The sequence below is a fragment of the Polyodon spathula genome, chromosome 1 (genome assembly GCF_017654505.1).
Source record: "Polyodon spathula isolate WHYD16114869_AA chromosome 1, ASM1765450v1, whole genome shotgun sequence".
Lineage (NCBI taxonomy): Eukaryota > Metazoa > Chordata > Actinopteri > Acipenseriformes > Polyodontidae > Polyodon > Polyodon spathula.
The window spans coordinates 51,013,858-51,032,693 of NC_054534.1; the positions used below are offsets into that span (position 1 = coordinate 51,013,858).

General features: G+C 37.6%; 1 protein-coding gene across 2 annotated transcripts in view; it reads left to right on the forward strand.

The window, feature by feature from the left end:
* The window catches only part of LOC121319547 (netrin receptor UNC5C-like), a 296,899-nt gene that overhangs the window by 175,894 nt on the left and 102,169 nt on the right, over positions 1–18,836 (forward strand). For both annotated transcript variants that reach the window (XM_041257112.1, XM_041257122.1), the window contains exon 3: positions 11,312–11,455. In XM_041257112.1, the coding sequence (XP_041113046.1) occupies positions 11,312–11,455 (144 nt within the window). The remainder of the gene's footprint in view (positions 1–11,311; positions 11,456–18,836) is intronic.

Genomic DNA, 18,836 nt, shown 5'->3' on the forward strand with positions numbered 1-18,836 from the left:
TTACAATTTTAGAAAAGCAAACTATGAAGGCATGAAACAGAGACTAACAGAAGTAGATTGGAGTAAAATAGAGAAAACACCCACAGAAGAAGGATGGTTGTTCTTCAAAAACGTAGTACTAGAGGCGCAAAACAATTACATCCCTAAAGTAGACAAATCTAAATGTAAAACTAAATTACCAAAATGGTTTAATAGATCAATTAAAACAAATATTCAGCGAAAAAAGGCACTTTACAGAGCATTAAAAAAGGACCAAAAAGAAAGTACACAGAAAGAGTACACAGAACTGCAAATGCAAGTCAAAAAGGAAGTTAGAAAGGCCAAGAGAGAAATAGAAATGAACATTGCTAAGGGAGCTAAAACCAATTCCAAAATGTTTTTCCAATATTACAACAGCAAGAGAACATTCAAAGAGGAGATTAAATGTTTAAGAGATACAAATGGCAAAATCATAGAGGAAGAAAAAAAAATAGCAAATATGTTAAATGATTACTTTTCACAAGTTTTTACAAAGGAAGATACTGACAACATGCCCCACATGTCATCCAGTTCCTATCCAGTTTTAAATAACTTTAGCATAACTGAGGCAGAAGTGTTAAAGGGACTAGGAGCTCTTAAAATAAACAAATCCCCTGGGCCGGATGAGATCCTCCCAGTAGTACTCAAAGAAATGAAAGAAGTAATTTACAAACCGCTAACCAAGATCATGCAGCAGTCTCTTGACACAGGGGTGGTACCGACAGACTGGAAAATTGCAAACGTAATACCGATCCACAAAAAGGGAAACAAAACTGAACCAGGTAACTACAGACCAGTAAGCCTGACTTCTATTATATGCAAACTTATGGAAACTATAATAAGATCCAAAATGGAAAATTACCTATATGGTAACAGGGTCCTGGGAGACAGTCAACATGGTTTTAGGAAAGGGAGATCGTGTCTAACTAACTTGCTTGATTTTTTTGAGGATGCAACATCGATAATGGATAATTGCAAAGCATATGACATGGTTTATTTAGATTTCCAGAAAGCTTTTGACAAAGTCCCGCACAAAAGATTAATTCTCAAACTGAACGCAGTTGGGATTCAAGGAAACACATGTACATGGATTAGGGAGTGGTTAACATGTAGAAAACAGAAAGTACTGATTAGAGGAAAAACCTCAGAATGGAGTGTGGTAACCAGCGGTGTACCACAGGGATCAGTATTAGGTCCTCTGCTATTCCTAATCTACATTAATGATTTAGATTCTGGTATAGTAAGCAAACTTGTTAAATTTGCAGACGACACAAAAGTAGGAGGAGTGGCAAACACTGTTGCAGCAGCAAAGGTCATTCAAAATGATCTAGACAAGATTCAGAACTGGGCAGACACATGGCAAATGACATTTAATAGAGAAAAGTGTAAGGTACTGCACGCAGGAAATAAAAATGTACATTATAAATATCATATGGGAGATATTGAAATTGGAGAAGGAATCTATGAAAAAGACCTAGGAGTTTTTGTTGACTCAGAAATGTCTTCATCTAGGCAATGTGGGGAAGCTATAAAAAAGGCTAACAAGATACTCGGATACATTGTGAAAAGTGTTGAATTTAAATCAAGGGAAGTAATGTTAAAACTGTACAATGCACTAGTAAGACCTCATCTTGAATATTGTGTGCAGTTCTGGTCACCTCGCTATAAAAAAGATATTGCTGCTCTAGAAAGAGTGCAAAGAAGAGCGACCAGAATTATTCCGGGCTTAAAAGGCATGTCATATGCAGACAGGCTAAAAGAATTGAATCTGTTCAGTCTTGAACAAAGAAGACTACGTGGCGACCTAATTCAAGCATTCAAAATTCTAAAAGGTATTGACAGTGTCGACGCAAGGGACTTTTTCAGCCTGAAAAAAGAAACAAGGACCAGGGGTCACAAATGGAGTTTAGAAAAAGGGGCATTCAGAACAGAAAATAGGAGACACTTTTTTACACAGAGAATTGTGAGGGTCTGGAATCAACTCCCCAGTAATGTTGTTGAAGCTGACACCCTGGGATCCTTCAAGAAGCTGCTTGATGAGATTTTGGGATCAATAAGCTACTAACAACCAAACGAGCAAGATGGGCCGAATGGCCTCCTCTCGTTTGTAAACTTTCTTATGTTCTTATGTTCTTATGTATAGTCCATTTTGTTTGTCTTTTATTTTGGCGTAGAGTGCTGTGTCCTGTTTCTGTTTGTTCAACCCTTTTATTTTTATCTGTTTTTCATGGGGAAATGAAAGGAAAATTAATAAAAAAGAACTCTTCAAAAAAGAAAGATAAATGTACTTCATTAATTTAATTGCTTATTGTCATTTGCAATTTTAAAATGTACATCTACAAATAAAACCTGTTTGTATATGAATGGCTTTATCTCAGCTTTTTAAAATTTGATGTGAGCTGGGGATGATGATTGGGCAGTCTTCTCATATTCCTATTTAGATTCTGTATAACTTCTTTACTTAGTGCTCATCTAGCCAGATATAAACTATTCATTACCATCAGACTCTTAATGAACAGCTCTTGCATTCAGCTGTTCTAATTTGATATCGTATTAAAATACAATGAAATAGTTTTAGAAGCTGTTATGGGGTTCTTTGGCACATTACATCCTATAAATTAAAAATCACCACCCTTCACATATTACAGGTATGCATTAATCGCTTGCTGTCATCTTGAACTGATCAAATAATTGCCCTATACAATTTCTAGCATTACTGGATTTTCCAGAGATAAGAAATCTTTGTAAAAAAATTTAAAATGTCCATTGAGCATTAAGCTGGAGACTGAGACGCATTGCCGCCGCACACGACGCCCAGGATCATTAGACAAGACTGTGTAAATCCCCTGGACCTGAAATAAACAGCCAACTGATTTAGTTCCCCTTCCAAAGGCTTGAACGCAGATTGATGTAAAACACAGACCTCTGGCAGGCTTTTGTGACCCCTTTGACACATAAAACATGATGAATCTGGGAAAGAGCTGGTCTGTTTACAAGAGATGGGTAACGATAATATTTCCCCTCTGTTGTTGTGTGGTGGATCTGTACCAAAGGTCAACTAGAATTTTAGGATTGAGACAACTTTTTTTTTTTTAAGCTATACAGACATAATTTAGAGTTTTTCTTTCTTTAACTCTGTAGGAATGTTTCTTAAAGGCTGGTGAAAAACCAAGACAGTAGCATCTTTTAAATGTGTGGGCAGCAGTGAAACTAGGAGTACATCCAGATCTTCATCTGATTGGCCTGCCATGGCTTTAACAGCAACTTCAAAACATTTCACCAAACTAGAAAAATGTTCCTTTCCATCCCCTTACTTAGGACTAGATGTTCCACTGTCTATAGATTTTTTTCTTTTTTTTCTTCAAGCTATATATGTATATGATTATAATAGTACACTTCATGTGAATTAATTGCTGCATTTTACAGTATGATTTCAAATATAACATGGATCTATTCATATGAGTAACAAATAAGTACAGCTCTTAGTCTAAAGAATCACTAGACTAACTTAATCTGTAACTACTATCCATAAGGTTTTGTGGACCCAGAGAACTTTTACAGTGGCCACTGCTGTTCTGTTATGCGCAGCTGCTCACTGTTTCATGTCAAGTCAGTGCCAGTTGTATGGTGGTGTTCTTGCTGGGCTGGCTACTCCTGAGTTGAAATGCAAAAGGAAAGAATCAAAGAAAATAATTGTTTTACTTTATTGTGGCCAGTGGCACTATTTCATGCTATTCTAGACATTGCTGGAATAAAACATTGCTTCCCTTTTACCTGTATTTGCACTGCCAACATGCATACCCAATTGAGATCCTTTTGTTGTACTATCCTTTTGTATTTAACTTTTATTTCCATATGCAAACCATCTAATTTCTAAGGTGGATGCTTCTAAAGTTTCCTTTCAAGAATACTGAGGAACAGGTATTTTACAGCCATAAGAAATATAATAGTGTTATCTGTAAAGTTGCCTTTTATTTTCTTAATTCTTTTCAAAACAGTGTTGTATCTTGTTAAATTTTCATTCAGATTTAAAGCAGATTTTCAGCAATGTCTAGTATGATACAGTATGTATGTGTTATTATTATTATTATTATTATTATTATTATTATTATTATTATTATTATTATTATATTTGTGATATTCTTGACAGTGTTCTAGGAAATTTGCTTCTAGTTATAGCTGCCTATTTCTGTACTATAAAATAAGTTAAGGAATCGTGCAGTGGGGTAATGTGTTTTGTATAAAGTGTATTTGAATATATTGGCCTACATACAATTTATATAGACATTTTCAGGTACATTATGATGTATAGCTAATTATGTGAACAGTCTTAACTTAAATGGCCCTTGCTGACAGATGGGTTTGACACCCTTGACCTAGACAATCAATTATCATTTCTGGACTTTTTCCATTCAAACACATGTTCAGATATATTTATTTCACATCAGTGATCAATGAATCAAACTAACAAATCTGTTGAATTGATTCACTAAACTGTATGAATCAAACAAATCGAGTCAGTAAAAAGAATCAAAGATATCACAATTTTTCAGGCTAGAAAAAGAGTTTTAAATAGTTCGCCTGTCCGTGGTTAAAGTCTGGTTGCCATACGCACACATAAATAACCACTTTAATGCGCATAATCAATCTCATTACCATAGCGTGAAACATTAAATAATCATACGATAATGATTCAAATTGCAATAGGAAATACAGAAATCGTTAACATGCTCACTAATGCCAATTATGGTGCAGTTTAGTGCCCTTTTGTGTATGAGGCCCTAGGTCTTCTGAAACAGAAGCAAACTTCTGAGCTCTGTGGTTAACTGATGGACTTGCAGTAAAAAATATCCTACGCAACTCCTACGTCTTTCACTGAGGGACCTTTGTTGGGTGGATTTTATTGTAGGCAGTTATATAAGCTGCTCTTTCTACACATACAGTACATAGTATGTCTTTCTCTAACTAGAGTGTAACCCTCATGCACTCTAAAAAGAGCACAGTTAAAAATTAGGTTTGCTTTTAGAAAAACAGCTTTATTGTATTGGATGGATGGTTACATTGGCTGAATTTAATTAAGAAAAAAGGTTATGTTACATTGTTAGACATGTGTTCACATTTCCAGGATTTACAGTAGCAGTGTTTCATAGGCAAAGTCTTTTATGTTATTTGTATTAATCTGATCTCATTATCCTGCCGTTCTCCTGAAAAAAGAGCTTGTTGTACTGCAAACAAGGTTTCCAAATAGGTTTGCAACATAGGATGTACTTGTATGTGGTTCGTCTTAACTGGTGATGGGTGTCTGGTTGCTTGTGTTGCTTTGCCCCTTGAACAGAGGCTGATATATCAGCAATTAAAGTATATGGGAGATACCTCACACTGCTGCCCGGGGAAGCACTGTCTGTCTCGGGCAAACCTCTCCTTTCTCCCATTCTCCCATTCTTTTTTCGCCAGAGTACTTATTTTTTCGTGAGAACGAAAGAACCTCATAAAAGAAGATCCCCTCACGACAAAAGCAATGACATTCTAAATTCCTTTTTCACCAGAGTACTTCTATTTTCACCAGAACAGCTGCTTTTTTGTGAAAACAATTCCTTTTTTGCGAGATGCGTTACGAAAAAAGATTTTAAAAGATCAAATAAACACATTTCCCACTCACAAAATGAAAAAAAAAATGTTAGTCAATTTTATGGAGTCCCAATTATATAAGATATGTTATGGTTTACTAAAGATATCTGATTTTCAGGCTTTTTTTTTTTTTTTTTTTTTTGGAAACAAAATGTCCGTCTCACAAACAATTTTTTTTTTCTTTTTCTTTTTGACGAAAGAAGATTAGACCCTCTTGAAAAAAGGATATTTTGTTGTGAGCAATTACTTTTTCGAGATCAAACATTAACTGCAAGAGCTGTACTGAGCGTGTTTAAAAACAAAATTTCAAATCCCTATAACTCAGGAACAGATTAATATTTTTTCACCATACCAGCAAAAGGTCAAACAAAAGTTCCAAACCATTTTGGATCTGGAGACTGACAAACAAAAACAGCAAAAAACAAAACACTATCTGGATCTCGGAATCTGCATATCTGAGCAGAACGGAATGGCCCACATGAACCAAAGGGACAGCACATCCAAAGTCCATTGAATGAATCATATATATATATATATATATATATATATATATATATATATATATATATATATATATATATATATATATATTATATATATATACATGGATGAAGGCTATATTTGCATTCTAAGCCTTTCGAAAAAAGGCATAATATTGCAGTAGTGCCATTAAAATGGCATATTTGTCTAGAAGATTATACTTGACCTTAACCCATATTTGACTCTTGTGCACCCCGACCACTTTCAAATAAAATGTCTCATTTTAAATCACTTGACAACACCCACAATTTGTGGTTTTTAGGCACTTTTAACAAATCTGTCTCTGAAGATTTACAATCATCCTCCACCAACAGGCGCAACAACCAAGTGAACAAGACAAACAATCTTTGACTCTGACAGGGACTAAAAAATAAAATAAAAAGCAAACCCCACTGAAGCACCTTTTCCTTAAACAATCATATACATTATTTATTGCAGTTTAATATCTACCCATTTTATTTCACAGTTCCTGAATTATCAAAAAAATTATATTTAAGATTCTTTAATATTGATTTAATTGACATTATTATTCATTAAATTCACTTGCAATTTGAACATCAGCTTATTGTCTTTTGTTATCACAGATAATATCAATATATTATTAAAAATAATAGATTGGCTTCAGTGAGTTAAAGGAAAATAATTCCATCTCAGTCTGCAGTAACAGTAGAGTGGTCACAGTGAAGCAGTGTTGGCCAGGTAAGGGTGCAGTGGTGGGCTTACCTGACAATTTCCCGTCTTTTCAGAATCATCAGCTCTTACTGTCAAGTAAAACTTCATGGGAAAACTGGAATTTATATGCAGTGGAAAGTAGATCCCTTCATTTAGGTTTTACTCCTCTCTGTATATCTTAAAGGAAGTTTTTGGTTTGCATTTTTTTTTTTTTTTTGTGGTTTTTGTATAAGAAAATGTATCTAATATTGTAACAAACATTCCCAAGTAGGACCACATTTTAGATACATTGTACACATACACATAGACTTCTAGTACATAAAACAAGCTATTGTTATTATTAGGCTATTACATTTTTAACAAAACATGAATACTTTATTTACATTTATATTAGGCTAGTTATCTGATTGATTATTAATAACAACATGAATATATTGACAAGTGTATTTATATTGTAGCGTGCACGGGGTGGTATGTGACGTAATCTAAAACATGAAGTCTGATATCTGCTCCTGCAAGGGAGCCTGGCTCTTTTGTACTGTGGTACAAAGCAGGAGGTCATGGGTTCGCGTCCCACCGCTGCCTGAGAGAAACCCCTGCTTGCGGGAACTGCGGTTCGTCACAATATTTATACCTTGTTTAAAAATGTACATTGATTCAAATGTCGTCGTTAGGAGAAGAGAGGTACATTTCCATTTAACCATTGCATCATTTAATATAAACAAAATAATAGCTTAATAATCATGAAGAACAGGATCTCCTGGATACTTGTAAATCCATTAACTAGGGATTTCAACATGTAAACAAAACACTGGGGTAAATCACATACAAATATTTAGTGATGATATATATATATATAATATTATATATAATTATATATATATATATAATATATATATATATATCTATATATATATATTACAAAATAGAGGTTAAAATATATATAATATATATATATATATATCTATATATATATATATATATATATATATATATATATATATATTATATATATATATTATATATAAAGACTATATTTGAGCAAAACATTTTTCTCTGGATGACAATAGCGTTTTAAAAAAGATAATGCAAACAACTACTTATTTAAGTGTTTTTAGAGTGTGCACCTCTGTGCTAAACTTCAGTTTTTCAGGTCTGTTAGCTTTTTCTGCCACTGATCAAACTTGACCGCCCATCACGTTACCACATATGGTGGCAGTGGTGAGATAGCGCAACCTACTGACCGGGAGAAGTACTGAAAAAAAAATATTAAGAGCCTTGATACAGGCCACTGCTGCAGAACAGCCCAACTGCTGAAAGTGAGAGTCCAACCGCCGACAGCGAGAGGCTAACTGCAGACAGTGAGAGGCAAACCGCAGACAGCGAGAGGCCAACCGCAGACAGTGAGAGGCCAACCGCAGACAGTGAGAGGCCAACTGCAGATGGCAAGTTGCTGCTGGCGGAGCCAGAGTTGCTGCCCCGATTGCCAAAGAGGGAGGAATCGCTGTCTCTAGAGCCAGAGGGAGAAGCACCGCTGTCTCCAGAGCCAGAGGGACAAGTGCCGCCATCTCCAAAGCCAAAGGGGGAGGAGCTGCTACCATCTCTAGTGTCAGAAGGGGACGATCTGCTGTCGTCTCGAGTGCCAGAAGGGGAGGAGCCACTGCCATCTCCAGAGCCAAAGGGGGAGGAGCCACTGCCACATCCCAAGCAAAAGGGGGAGGAGCTGTCTCCATTTCCAGAATCAGAGGAGGTGAAGAGCACCTCCACCACCGCATCGACCACCACTTTGCCGCACTGATCCAGCTCCGGTAGGTCAGGTCCCTTGGCTCGTGCTCTTAGACACCCTGCTGTTGTGTTTGAACCTTGTGTCGCACTGCCTGATTCCCAGGTCGCTTAATCTTCAGGCACAGTTTTGTCCCCTGTTTCCCATTTTGTTCCGCCTGATGCCCCAGACATCTCTGTGCTGTCACCAGACGTCACAAGTGTTCCCCCTGTCTCCTGTTTCTCTCCCCCTGGTAAACCAGATGTCGCTGCGCTCTTGATGGTGTCACATCACTGCCTATGCTCCAGTCATCCCTGCCATCTCATTTGGGTCCACCGTCACCGGTGCTTGGTGGCCTGCATATGTATGTGTGGGTGTGTTGGTGTGTTCAGTTGTTTTTATTTTATTTAACAACATTTTTTAATTATTTTCTGCCGTGCAATTCGGCAACCACAATGTGTGCAACAAGTACAAAGAATTACCTGACAGCATACTAAATCGCCCAAAAATAAACAGACAAAACGTTCACTGTAGTGAAATATGTCTGTTACAAACTTCAGGCATAACAAACCAATCAAAATGTGTTTCACTAAAGTCCCTAACCAATAGAGTTGAGTTTTTGGACGCAGTGCTGTATTTCAGTAGCCATGGTTGCAGTGTGTACTTGAGATTACCATAGACCATGGCATCAAAGTTCAATACTTTACTGGAGAGTTCTTTTTTTCGGTTTGCAAGACCCACAGTGCTTACTGATCCAAAGGAAATATAATGTTTTTTTTTCTATAGAAGATGTTGATGGAATGAATGCCAGAAGAATATCTCCTGGATTACGAACTTCACAGCGATAGTGAAGATTCGGAAGTAAATGAGTCTGGGACCATCCCAGTTTTGCTTGTTTAGTTTTCAATATATGTTAGTTATGTAAAATAAGCTCTGGTTATAAATATACTAATATGTATATCGATAGCAAATTATGCAGTTGTTTAGTGTAGACTTATTATAATGTAGTGTTTAGTATTTATTTATGTACTGATGTGTTGTTGTTTAAATATTTTATGGACAAAGTGCACTTTTTAAGCATTTTTCAGAAAAAAAAGTCTTGAAATCTGATTTTTGTTTTTTTATGTTTGCTGTTGCTCAGACATTATTCATATTAGAGCATATGTATGTACAGAAGTATACTGATGATATTTGTTTCCAATTTAAAAAAAAGGAAAGATTGAGTTTTTTCTACTTTTGCTTTCTAGTTGGGTAAATTTAGATTTTACTGAATGTCAGAGTGTAGCCCTTGGTATGTCCAGGTACTACAGACACTCAGCTTTTCAAAAAGGTATGCTTTAAAAGGATACATACACTATCTCTTATAATAAGCTAGAACCCTGCCAATCATGTTTAAAAAAAGTCAAGGCGTGCACCTGTGAAACAGTTTTGTGTAAAATGAAGACCATACATCAGAGGTGTCAAACTTCAGTCCTCGAGGGTCTTCTGGTTTTCATTCCAACATTCTGAGGCCTGAAGAGAGTGTAAATGTGTCCAGTTAATCAAATAATTAGACCAATGAAGTAATTGAGAACTCGGGTGGAACGAAAGGCTATTATCATCAAGGAGACAAAATGTATTGCTTTTTATATATATAAATGTGGCTACTACTGATAACTTTACATTTTTTAAGTAGGAGATAAGTAAATTACGAATTACACAGCGACAAAAAAAAAGATTTTTCAAGTGTATTTTTTAACTTTTGTGTCACATTCAAACTAGGTCATTGTAGGTATGTTTTGATCACAGAATGAAATCATTATTTATTTAGTAATTTGCAGAACAACAGCTTTTTAGAAAGGTATAATACTGTATACTTTAAGTAGATATTTGGTCTGATACATGCTCTAAAGTTAAGCCGTGTAGGGCGGCCCTCAAAAAGGTAGAATTCTCAGTCTGCCAAGGGTTAAATATTTCATTAGTTAACGGGGAAGTGTGGAATATGGCCAGGTGGTGACTGAATGATTAATTATCAGTTATCCCTGGCCACAAACCCTGTAAAAGAAACAATGAAATGTTTGTTTGTGGACAGCATATGGACAGAGAGGAAGGGCTGAGAGCAGCAGGGTGTGCTTGCTGCCCTGCACCAAGATAGCTATAGTTGGGCGATGTTTTGTTTTATAGTGCTGGATCTGTTTTGTTTAAAAGTTCAATTTTGTGTGCACTAAACTGCAATTTTCCAGGTCTGTTAGCTGTTTCTGCCACTGACCAGCCTTGACTGCCCATCACGTTACCACAACTAATCTGTGACTCTGAACAAGTGACTGCAGCTGATGCATAGTTCACACACCTTAGTCTCTGCAAGTCGCCTTGGATAAAGGCATCTGCTAAAGAAACAAACAATAAATAAATATATTTTTGGAATAAGTTTGAGGAATTTTTGTCTGCTAAATATGTAATACCAATTTACAGACTTAAAAACTGTTTTGCACAGATACAGTTCTCTAAAACAAGTGATGTTATTTTTTAAGCAATAGATTTTAATGTCCTGGATGACAACAGCATTTTAAAAAGATAACGAAAACAACTACTTATTTTGTCACTAAGTCTTTTTAGAGTGTGCACCTCTGTGCAACTTATTATTAATGAGCTGTTTTCCATTTGAAGCATCTCAGAAAACATACCTTTCTGTTTTGTGTTTGTTACCAACAGGCCTGGTGGTCAGAGAGGCGAGCATTGAGATTACCCGTCAGCAGGTGGAGGAGCTGTTTGGTCCAGAGGACTACTGGTGCCAGTGTGTGGCCTGGAGCTCAGCAGGCACAACCAAGAGCCGCAAGGCACATGTACGCATTGCATGTGAGTATGTGGAACATGGCTGCAGCGAGGGCTTTTGCTCAACCATATTGGACAGACATAGTACACTTCACAGCTTACAAACTTTCTATATACTCTACTTTACCTACAGTAAAGGCTTTACGAGGGAAGCTTCAGACATACTGATATTTGTGAAAGAATGTGACACTGCTTTCAAATTTGAGAGCTCACAAACCCCCAAAAATGCTTGCTCAGTTGATGGAATACAATATTTTGGCAACATAATGCAACACGAAAAATATAGATAAGTAATTTTTTTCAAATTTTCAAAAGCCACTTTCAAAGCAGACTTCTGCAATACTTTTTTTTAAAAAAGAAGACGCTCAAAATACTGGCTCAAAAACACAAAAGAATACTTTAAGAATATCCACCAAAATTACTTATTTCCTCTTTTAAACCCCCATGTCACAAATTGCTGCATAAGTAACAAATAATCACTTTTCATATTCCTCAATGCAGATGCAGATCCTCGTTCACCAAAGATATATGGAAATCATGTCTTTCTTCCTTCAGCAATATATGCTCCAATGCTTAGATGTAGACATGCAATAAGTTAAATTATATTACTCTATTTTATATTCATAGTTCACATTGGTTAGACTGCTGGGTGCTTTTTGTGAACTTCTTTCAAATCATTGTCCACTTCTTCCTTTGGCTGAGAGAAAACACTCATTTTGTGCCTTTAACGGCAATATAACTAGATGTGCACTGAGCTGTTAAGTTCAAGATAAACCTTTCAGGCAATGGTGCACCCATTTGTTTAACACATTTCACCAGCATAGCAAAAGGGGAATCAATTATTGCTTCCTTTTCATTTGCAGAATGTCTGCATCACTTAACTGCCATCACAAGTGCTATAATTGGAACCTTTCTTGGCACATTGAGTTCTGTAGAGTGGATAGCACTGTGGTTACTTGTGTTGCACCTGCTGTTCTGTATATAAATAGAGGCTTTTTCAGTCTTTAGTAGTGTCAGTCTAGCACCTTTTCCTGTGATTTTTATTGAGCGAATTTAATGTTTCATGACTCTTAACTGCCAAAGCACGTAAACTCTGTGTGTGTATGTGTGTGTGTGCGTGTGGAGGTGGGGGCAAAGTCTCCTCGGGAGAGAGGGTAATTCAGGCTTCATGCGTGTTTAATCCGGGACCTCTTTTATAGCCGTTTTCACATAGCTTTGTGATGTGATCCCATATTACAGTCTCTGTCTTTGAGGTCTCTCAAAAGTAAACACACAAAACCTTGACTAGATTTGCCTTGGAAATTCTAGAGCATTTAGGGTTAGATTGCCTGGGATCGTTATCCAGTGTTGATTTTAGGTCTGCCACTCTGGGTAATTTTTGGGTGACTTGATAGGGCAGTGCCTTTGCAATGCTAGTCAGATTACGAAACCATTACAGTGAGAGTGCTTTAGGGCACCACAAAAAGCCCTCCAGCAGCTTGACTTCTGATGTCCTTACAACCACCCAGTGACAGCAGCAACACAACAGTTACAGCACTTTGTATAATAAGGTATAATCAGCGTCAAGGAAAGTGTAAAAAAGCATGTAGTGCTGTATAAATAGAAATTACTCAGTACCAGCAAATCGATTTGTTCTCAGCTTCTTTTGTACAGCTCATTTATCCATTAGCAGTACCAGCTAAACTAAAATTGTGATGGCACATAAACAACTGGCAAACAGTTATGCCCGACATGAACATGATACCCAACACATACATAATACATTCACATTACGATTGGCCCATGGCCTTATCCATTGGAGCTTGATAACCGCTCCTATGCTGGCCGAGCTGAGATGAATGCAATACAGTGATTAAGAATGGCTTGGCCAGCGGGCAGGACAAATGGCATTTGGGGCCACCTTCCCCCAAAATAAATAAGGCTGTCGTCAATTGTTTGCATAGTTAACCATCACCCGTGTTTGAGGAACGTGGGTAATGTCCACTGATAATGTGTAAAATTAATTATATGACCGATCAATAGCCCAGACTGACGAATACAGGATAGAATGATATATGGAAATATATCAATATGAAGGAGACACCGACGAAGGTGGTCGCAGAACCAGTTCCTGGACACGACTATCCCTGCTGGGGTGAGAAACAAGGGATCCTGGTTGCTGGCTGCCAGACGCAATGACAGAAAGCTGCAAAGAGCAGAAACAGAACAAATAATACAATGTGTTTTGGATAAATAAGCATGCACATTTTTCACAGAATTTGGGGGGCCAATTCCCCTAGAACCACTTGGAACCTGCAATACCACCGAAGCCCTGCGAGGGGGCAGCATCAGCATAGAGACCGAGAGAGTCTGCAGAAGTAGGCAAGTCGTTGTAAAATAGCAAAATGCCGTTCCAGTTGGAGAGGAGGAGGGACCATAGTTTGATATCTGCCCTGCACCCCTCATTGATGTTGACGTGGTGTTGCAGTTCGACAACAGAATATGCTAATTTTAACAGAAAAGAAACAAATAACCATCCTTGCAGGATGATCCTTGTAGCAAAATTAAGATGACCCAGTAGCAAGAGGAGTTCGCGTTTAGTACAGGATTTTCTGTCCTGAAAGGATTTTTAAGACGTCTGAAATATGACGTAATTTGTCTTGGGGGAGACGTGCCTCCATTTCCTTGGAGTCTAGGCAGGTGGTAGGTCCCAAGGTTTTCTCTTCTGATAGAGGAACTCCAAGTTCGGAAAATTTATTTTTTAAAATACTAATAGAACCAGCAGGGGGCTGATCCTTAAAGTCCACTAATAGAAAGCCGTCTAATAGATGGAGCATGAATGGCAATTTGAAATTATTGAGTAGAATCCAACACAATGCCTCAGATAATGAATTGAAGATCGTGACCTGTTTAGTGGAATGGTACTAAACAGTTAGAGCTCCTTCTCCCCACTGCCTTTATTTAGTATATTTTATATTTCCCCGGGTTATTTTTATTTTATTTCACATTTATAACTCACCCATAATGTCGAGTGCTCGTAGGAAGCTGGTTCCCTCGCCGTCCGCATCTCCATCAAGGAAGAAATTCAGGGAGTTTGATTAGCCTGAACTAGCAAAGATGGCCGAGCTGCTCTCTCAGTCAATGGAGCAACAGGCCTTGCTTTTCAAAACCGAGATCTCTGCTCTCAGAGCCAACTTGACGATCCAGATATCGACTGTTCAGAAGCTGATCTCGAAACTGGATCTGGTTGTGGGCGAGCAACGAGAACAAAAGAAAATCCTTAATGCTCACGATGGGAAACTGGAGTTTCTGGAACGCAAGGTGGTCTCTTTGGAAGGCAGATCGTGGAGGTCGAATATCCGTATTGTAAATCTGGAGGAGGGGGTTGAGAAAGACGACCCCATAGGATTTCTGAAACGTTTAATCCCTGTCTGGTTTCCTGGTTTGGCACAGCTTGAGTTTGAAGTAGAGTGTGCACATCGCATTTACGGCGGCAGCAAAGCTGGAGGGCGTGGCAGGCCTTGGGTATTTATTTTTAAACTGCTGCGTTATACAGACCGCCAAGTCATCCTCGAGCAGGTTCAGAAGCATTTAAACTAGAAAGGAAGGGGGGAGAAATCAACAAAAAAACAGAAGGGAGACAGCATCAAAACAAGAACAACAACTCAGGTAAGACAACCATTAAATGTATTTATCTAAACGCTAGAAGTATCAGAAACAAAATTCTAGAACTTGAAGCTACTGCACTAACAAGTAACTATGATGTGATAGGTGTTACTGAAACTTGGTTGTCTGAGAGTGATGGGGACGAATATAATATTTGTGGGTATACACTGTATAGGAAAGACAGGCAGGACAGAAGAGGAGGAGGGGTAGCGCTATACATAAGAAACAGTCTTGAAGCCCAGGTGTTAAACCTGGACAAAGAAAATAAAGCCGAATCAATATGGGTCAGAATAACGGACAAAAATTCAAAGGGCATAATAATAGGAGCATGCTATAGACCGCCAATTTAAGACAGTGAGCAAAATAATCTGTTATACGATGACATTAGAAATGCGTGTAGCAAAGGAGAAGCCATACTAATGGGGGATTTCAACTTCCCCCATATAAAATGGGAAAACCCGGTGGGTAGCACGAAGGATGAAATTGAAATGGTGGAAATGACAAATGACTGCTTCCTAACACAATTTGTCAAGGCACCGACTAGAGGGGAGGCATGCCTTGATTTAGTCTTTTCAAATAACGAAGACAGAATAACTAAAACAGAGGTCAGAGAACCACTGGCAAACTCAGACCACAACATGGTCTCATTTGAAGTGTTTTTTAAAACCCCAAAAGTAATGACTAAAGCTAAGGTTTACAATTTTAGAAAAGCAAACTATGAAGGTATGAAACAGAGACTAACAGAAGTAGATTGGAGTAAAATAGAGAAAACACCCACACACCCACAGAAGAAGGATGGTTGTTCTTCAAAAATGTAGTACTAGAGGCGCAAAACAATTACATCCCTAAAGTAGACAAATCTAAATGTAAAACTAAATTACCAAAATGGTTTAATAGATCAATTAAAAAAAATATTCAGTGAAAAAAGGCACTTTATAGAGCATTAAAAAAGGACCAAAAAGAAAGTACGCAGAAAGAGTACACAGAACTGCAAACGCAAGTCAAAAAGGAAGTTAGAAAGGCCAAGAGAGAAATAGAAATGAACATTGCTAAGGGAGCTAAAACCAATTCCAAAATGTTTTTCCAATATTACAACAGCAAGCGAACATTCAAAGAGGAGATTAAATGTTTAAGAGATACAAATGGCAAAATCGTAGAGGAAGAAAAAAAAATAGCAAATATATTAAATGATTACTTTTCACAAGTTTTTACAAAGGAAGATACTGACAACATGCCCCACATGTCATCCAGTTCCTATCCAGTTTTAAATAACTTTAGCATAACTGAGGCAGAAGTGTTAAAGGGACTAGGAGCTCTTAAAATAAACAAATCCCCTGGGCCGGATGAGATCCTCCCAGTAGTACTCAAAGAAATGAAAGAAGTAATTTACAAACTGCTAACCAAGATCATGCAGCAGTCTCTTGACACAGGGGTGGTACCGACAGACTGGAAAATTGCAAACATAATACCGATCCACAAAAAGGGAAACAAAACTGAACCAGGTAACTACAGACCAGTAAGCCTGACTTCTATTATATGCAAACTTATGGAAACTATAATAAGATCCAAAATGGAAAATTACCTTTATGGTAACAGGGTCCTGGGAGACAGTCAACATGGTTTTAGGAAAGGGAGATCATGTCTAACTAACTTGCTTGATTTTTTTGAGGATGCAACATCGATAATGGATAATTGCAAAGCATATGACATGGTTTATTTGGATTTCCAAAAAGCTTTTGACAAAGTCCCGCACAAAAGATTAATTCTCAAACTGAACGCAGTAGGGATTCAAGGAAACACATGTACATGGATTAGGGAGTGGTTAACAGGTAGAAAACAGAAAGTACTGATTAGAGGAAAAACCTCAGAATGGAGTGTGGTAACCAGCGGTGTACCACAGGGATCAGTATTAGGTCCTCTGCTATTCCTAATCTACATTAATGATTTAGATTCTGGTATAGTAAGCAAACTTGTTAAATTTGCAGACGACACAAAAGTAGGAGGAGTGGCAAACACTGTTGCAGCAGCAAAGGTCATTCAAAATGATCTAGACAAGATTCAGAACTGGGCAGACACATGGCAAATGACATTTAATAGAGAAAAGTATAAGGTACTGCATGCAGGAAATAAAAATGTACATTATAAATATCATATGGGAGATACTGAAATTGGAGAAGGAATCTATGAAAAAGACCTAGGAGTTTTTGTTGACTCAGAAATGTCTTCATCTAGGCAATGTGGGGAAGCTATAAAAAAGGCTAACAAGATGCTCGGATACATTGTGAAAAGTGTTGAATTTAAATCAAGGGAAGCAATGTTAAAACTGTACAATGCACTAGTAAGACCTCATCTTGAATATTGTGTGCAGTTCTGGTCACCTTGCTATAAAAAAGATATTGCTGCTCTAGAAAGAGTGCAAAGAAGAGCGACCAGAATTATTCCGGGCTTAACAGGCATGTCATATGCAGACAGGCTAAAAGAATTGAATCTATTTATCTTGAACAAAGAAGACTACATGGCGACCTAATTCAAGCATTCAAAATTCTAAAAGGTATTGACAGTGTCTACCCAAGGGACTTTTTCAGCCTGAAAAAAGAAACAAGGACCAGGGGTCACAAATGGAGATTAGACAAAGGGGCATTCAGAACAGAAAATAGGAGGCACTTTTTTACACAGAGAATTGTGAGGGTCTGGAATCAACTCCCCAGTAATATTGTTGAAGCTGACACCCTGGGGTCCTTCAAGAAGTTGCTTGATGAGATTCTGGGATCAATAAGCTACTAACAACCAAACGAGCAAGATGGGCCGAATGACCTCCTCTCGTTTGTAAACTTTCTTATGTTCTTCTTATGTTCTTATCCTGCAGGAGAATAGGAAATCCGGTCCTGTTCGCTCCGCCTCGGGCTCCATTTTAAGTTTTTTTCCGGATTTTAACCCTATGACAGCGAACATGAGAAATGCCTTCTCTGGGGTGAGGAAATCTCTGAGTGCGGCTGGTGTCCCGAACTTTCTGCTGTACTCTGCTGTTCTCAAAGTCCTTCATAACGGGAGTCAGCACTTACTGCAATCACCCCAAGAAGCTGAAGCTTTCCTACATGACAAGATCACCTCTCCTTATCGGATAGATCAGTGAGACTCTCTTTTGGGAATAATCTTTCTTTCCAATAACTACAGGATTTTTTTTTTTCCCTGTGCCTGCAGCACTGGGTAAGTTACTAATTCTTTGTTTCATAACTTTGCTCAAAAGGACCCTGGACCCGCTTTTTGTGAACTGTGAACTGAGTATTGGCTCATATTTTGTTACAACAGTAAGTTGTTTATAAGCTATTTTTTCACAATATTTGCAGCCATTATCAGATACGTATATATGTTTGTTGACGCAATTTGCGATGTCCTTTGACCTGATTATGCTTTATTTGTGGGTGCACAGGGGTTTTGCACTACCCCTTCTTTTTTTCTTTTTTTTTATTTTGAGATAAATATATTTGACTCTACATGAGTCAGGCTGGTTCTCATGTGGCATAGAGGTCTATATCTGTAAGTACTGTTTTTTTTTTAAATGATATGTTATTATTACTACTTGTGTTTTAGGGGGAATTCTTTGCTGTTTTGTATCTGCTTGTATTATAGGTAGATGGGCAGTGGTGTTTTGACTGCGCTCCCTACCTGTATAAGTGTCACAGATTCAATATGGGAAGGGAACTGGGTTGCAAAGGATCCCTAACTGGGGATCCTTCTCTTCCTAATGGGCTTTCTTTTG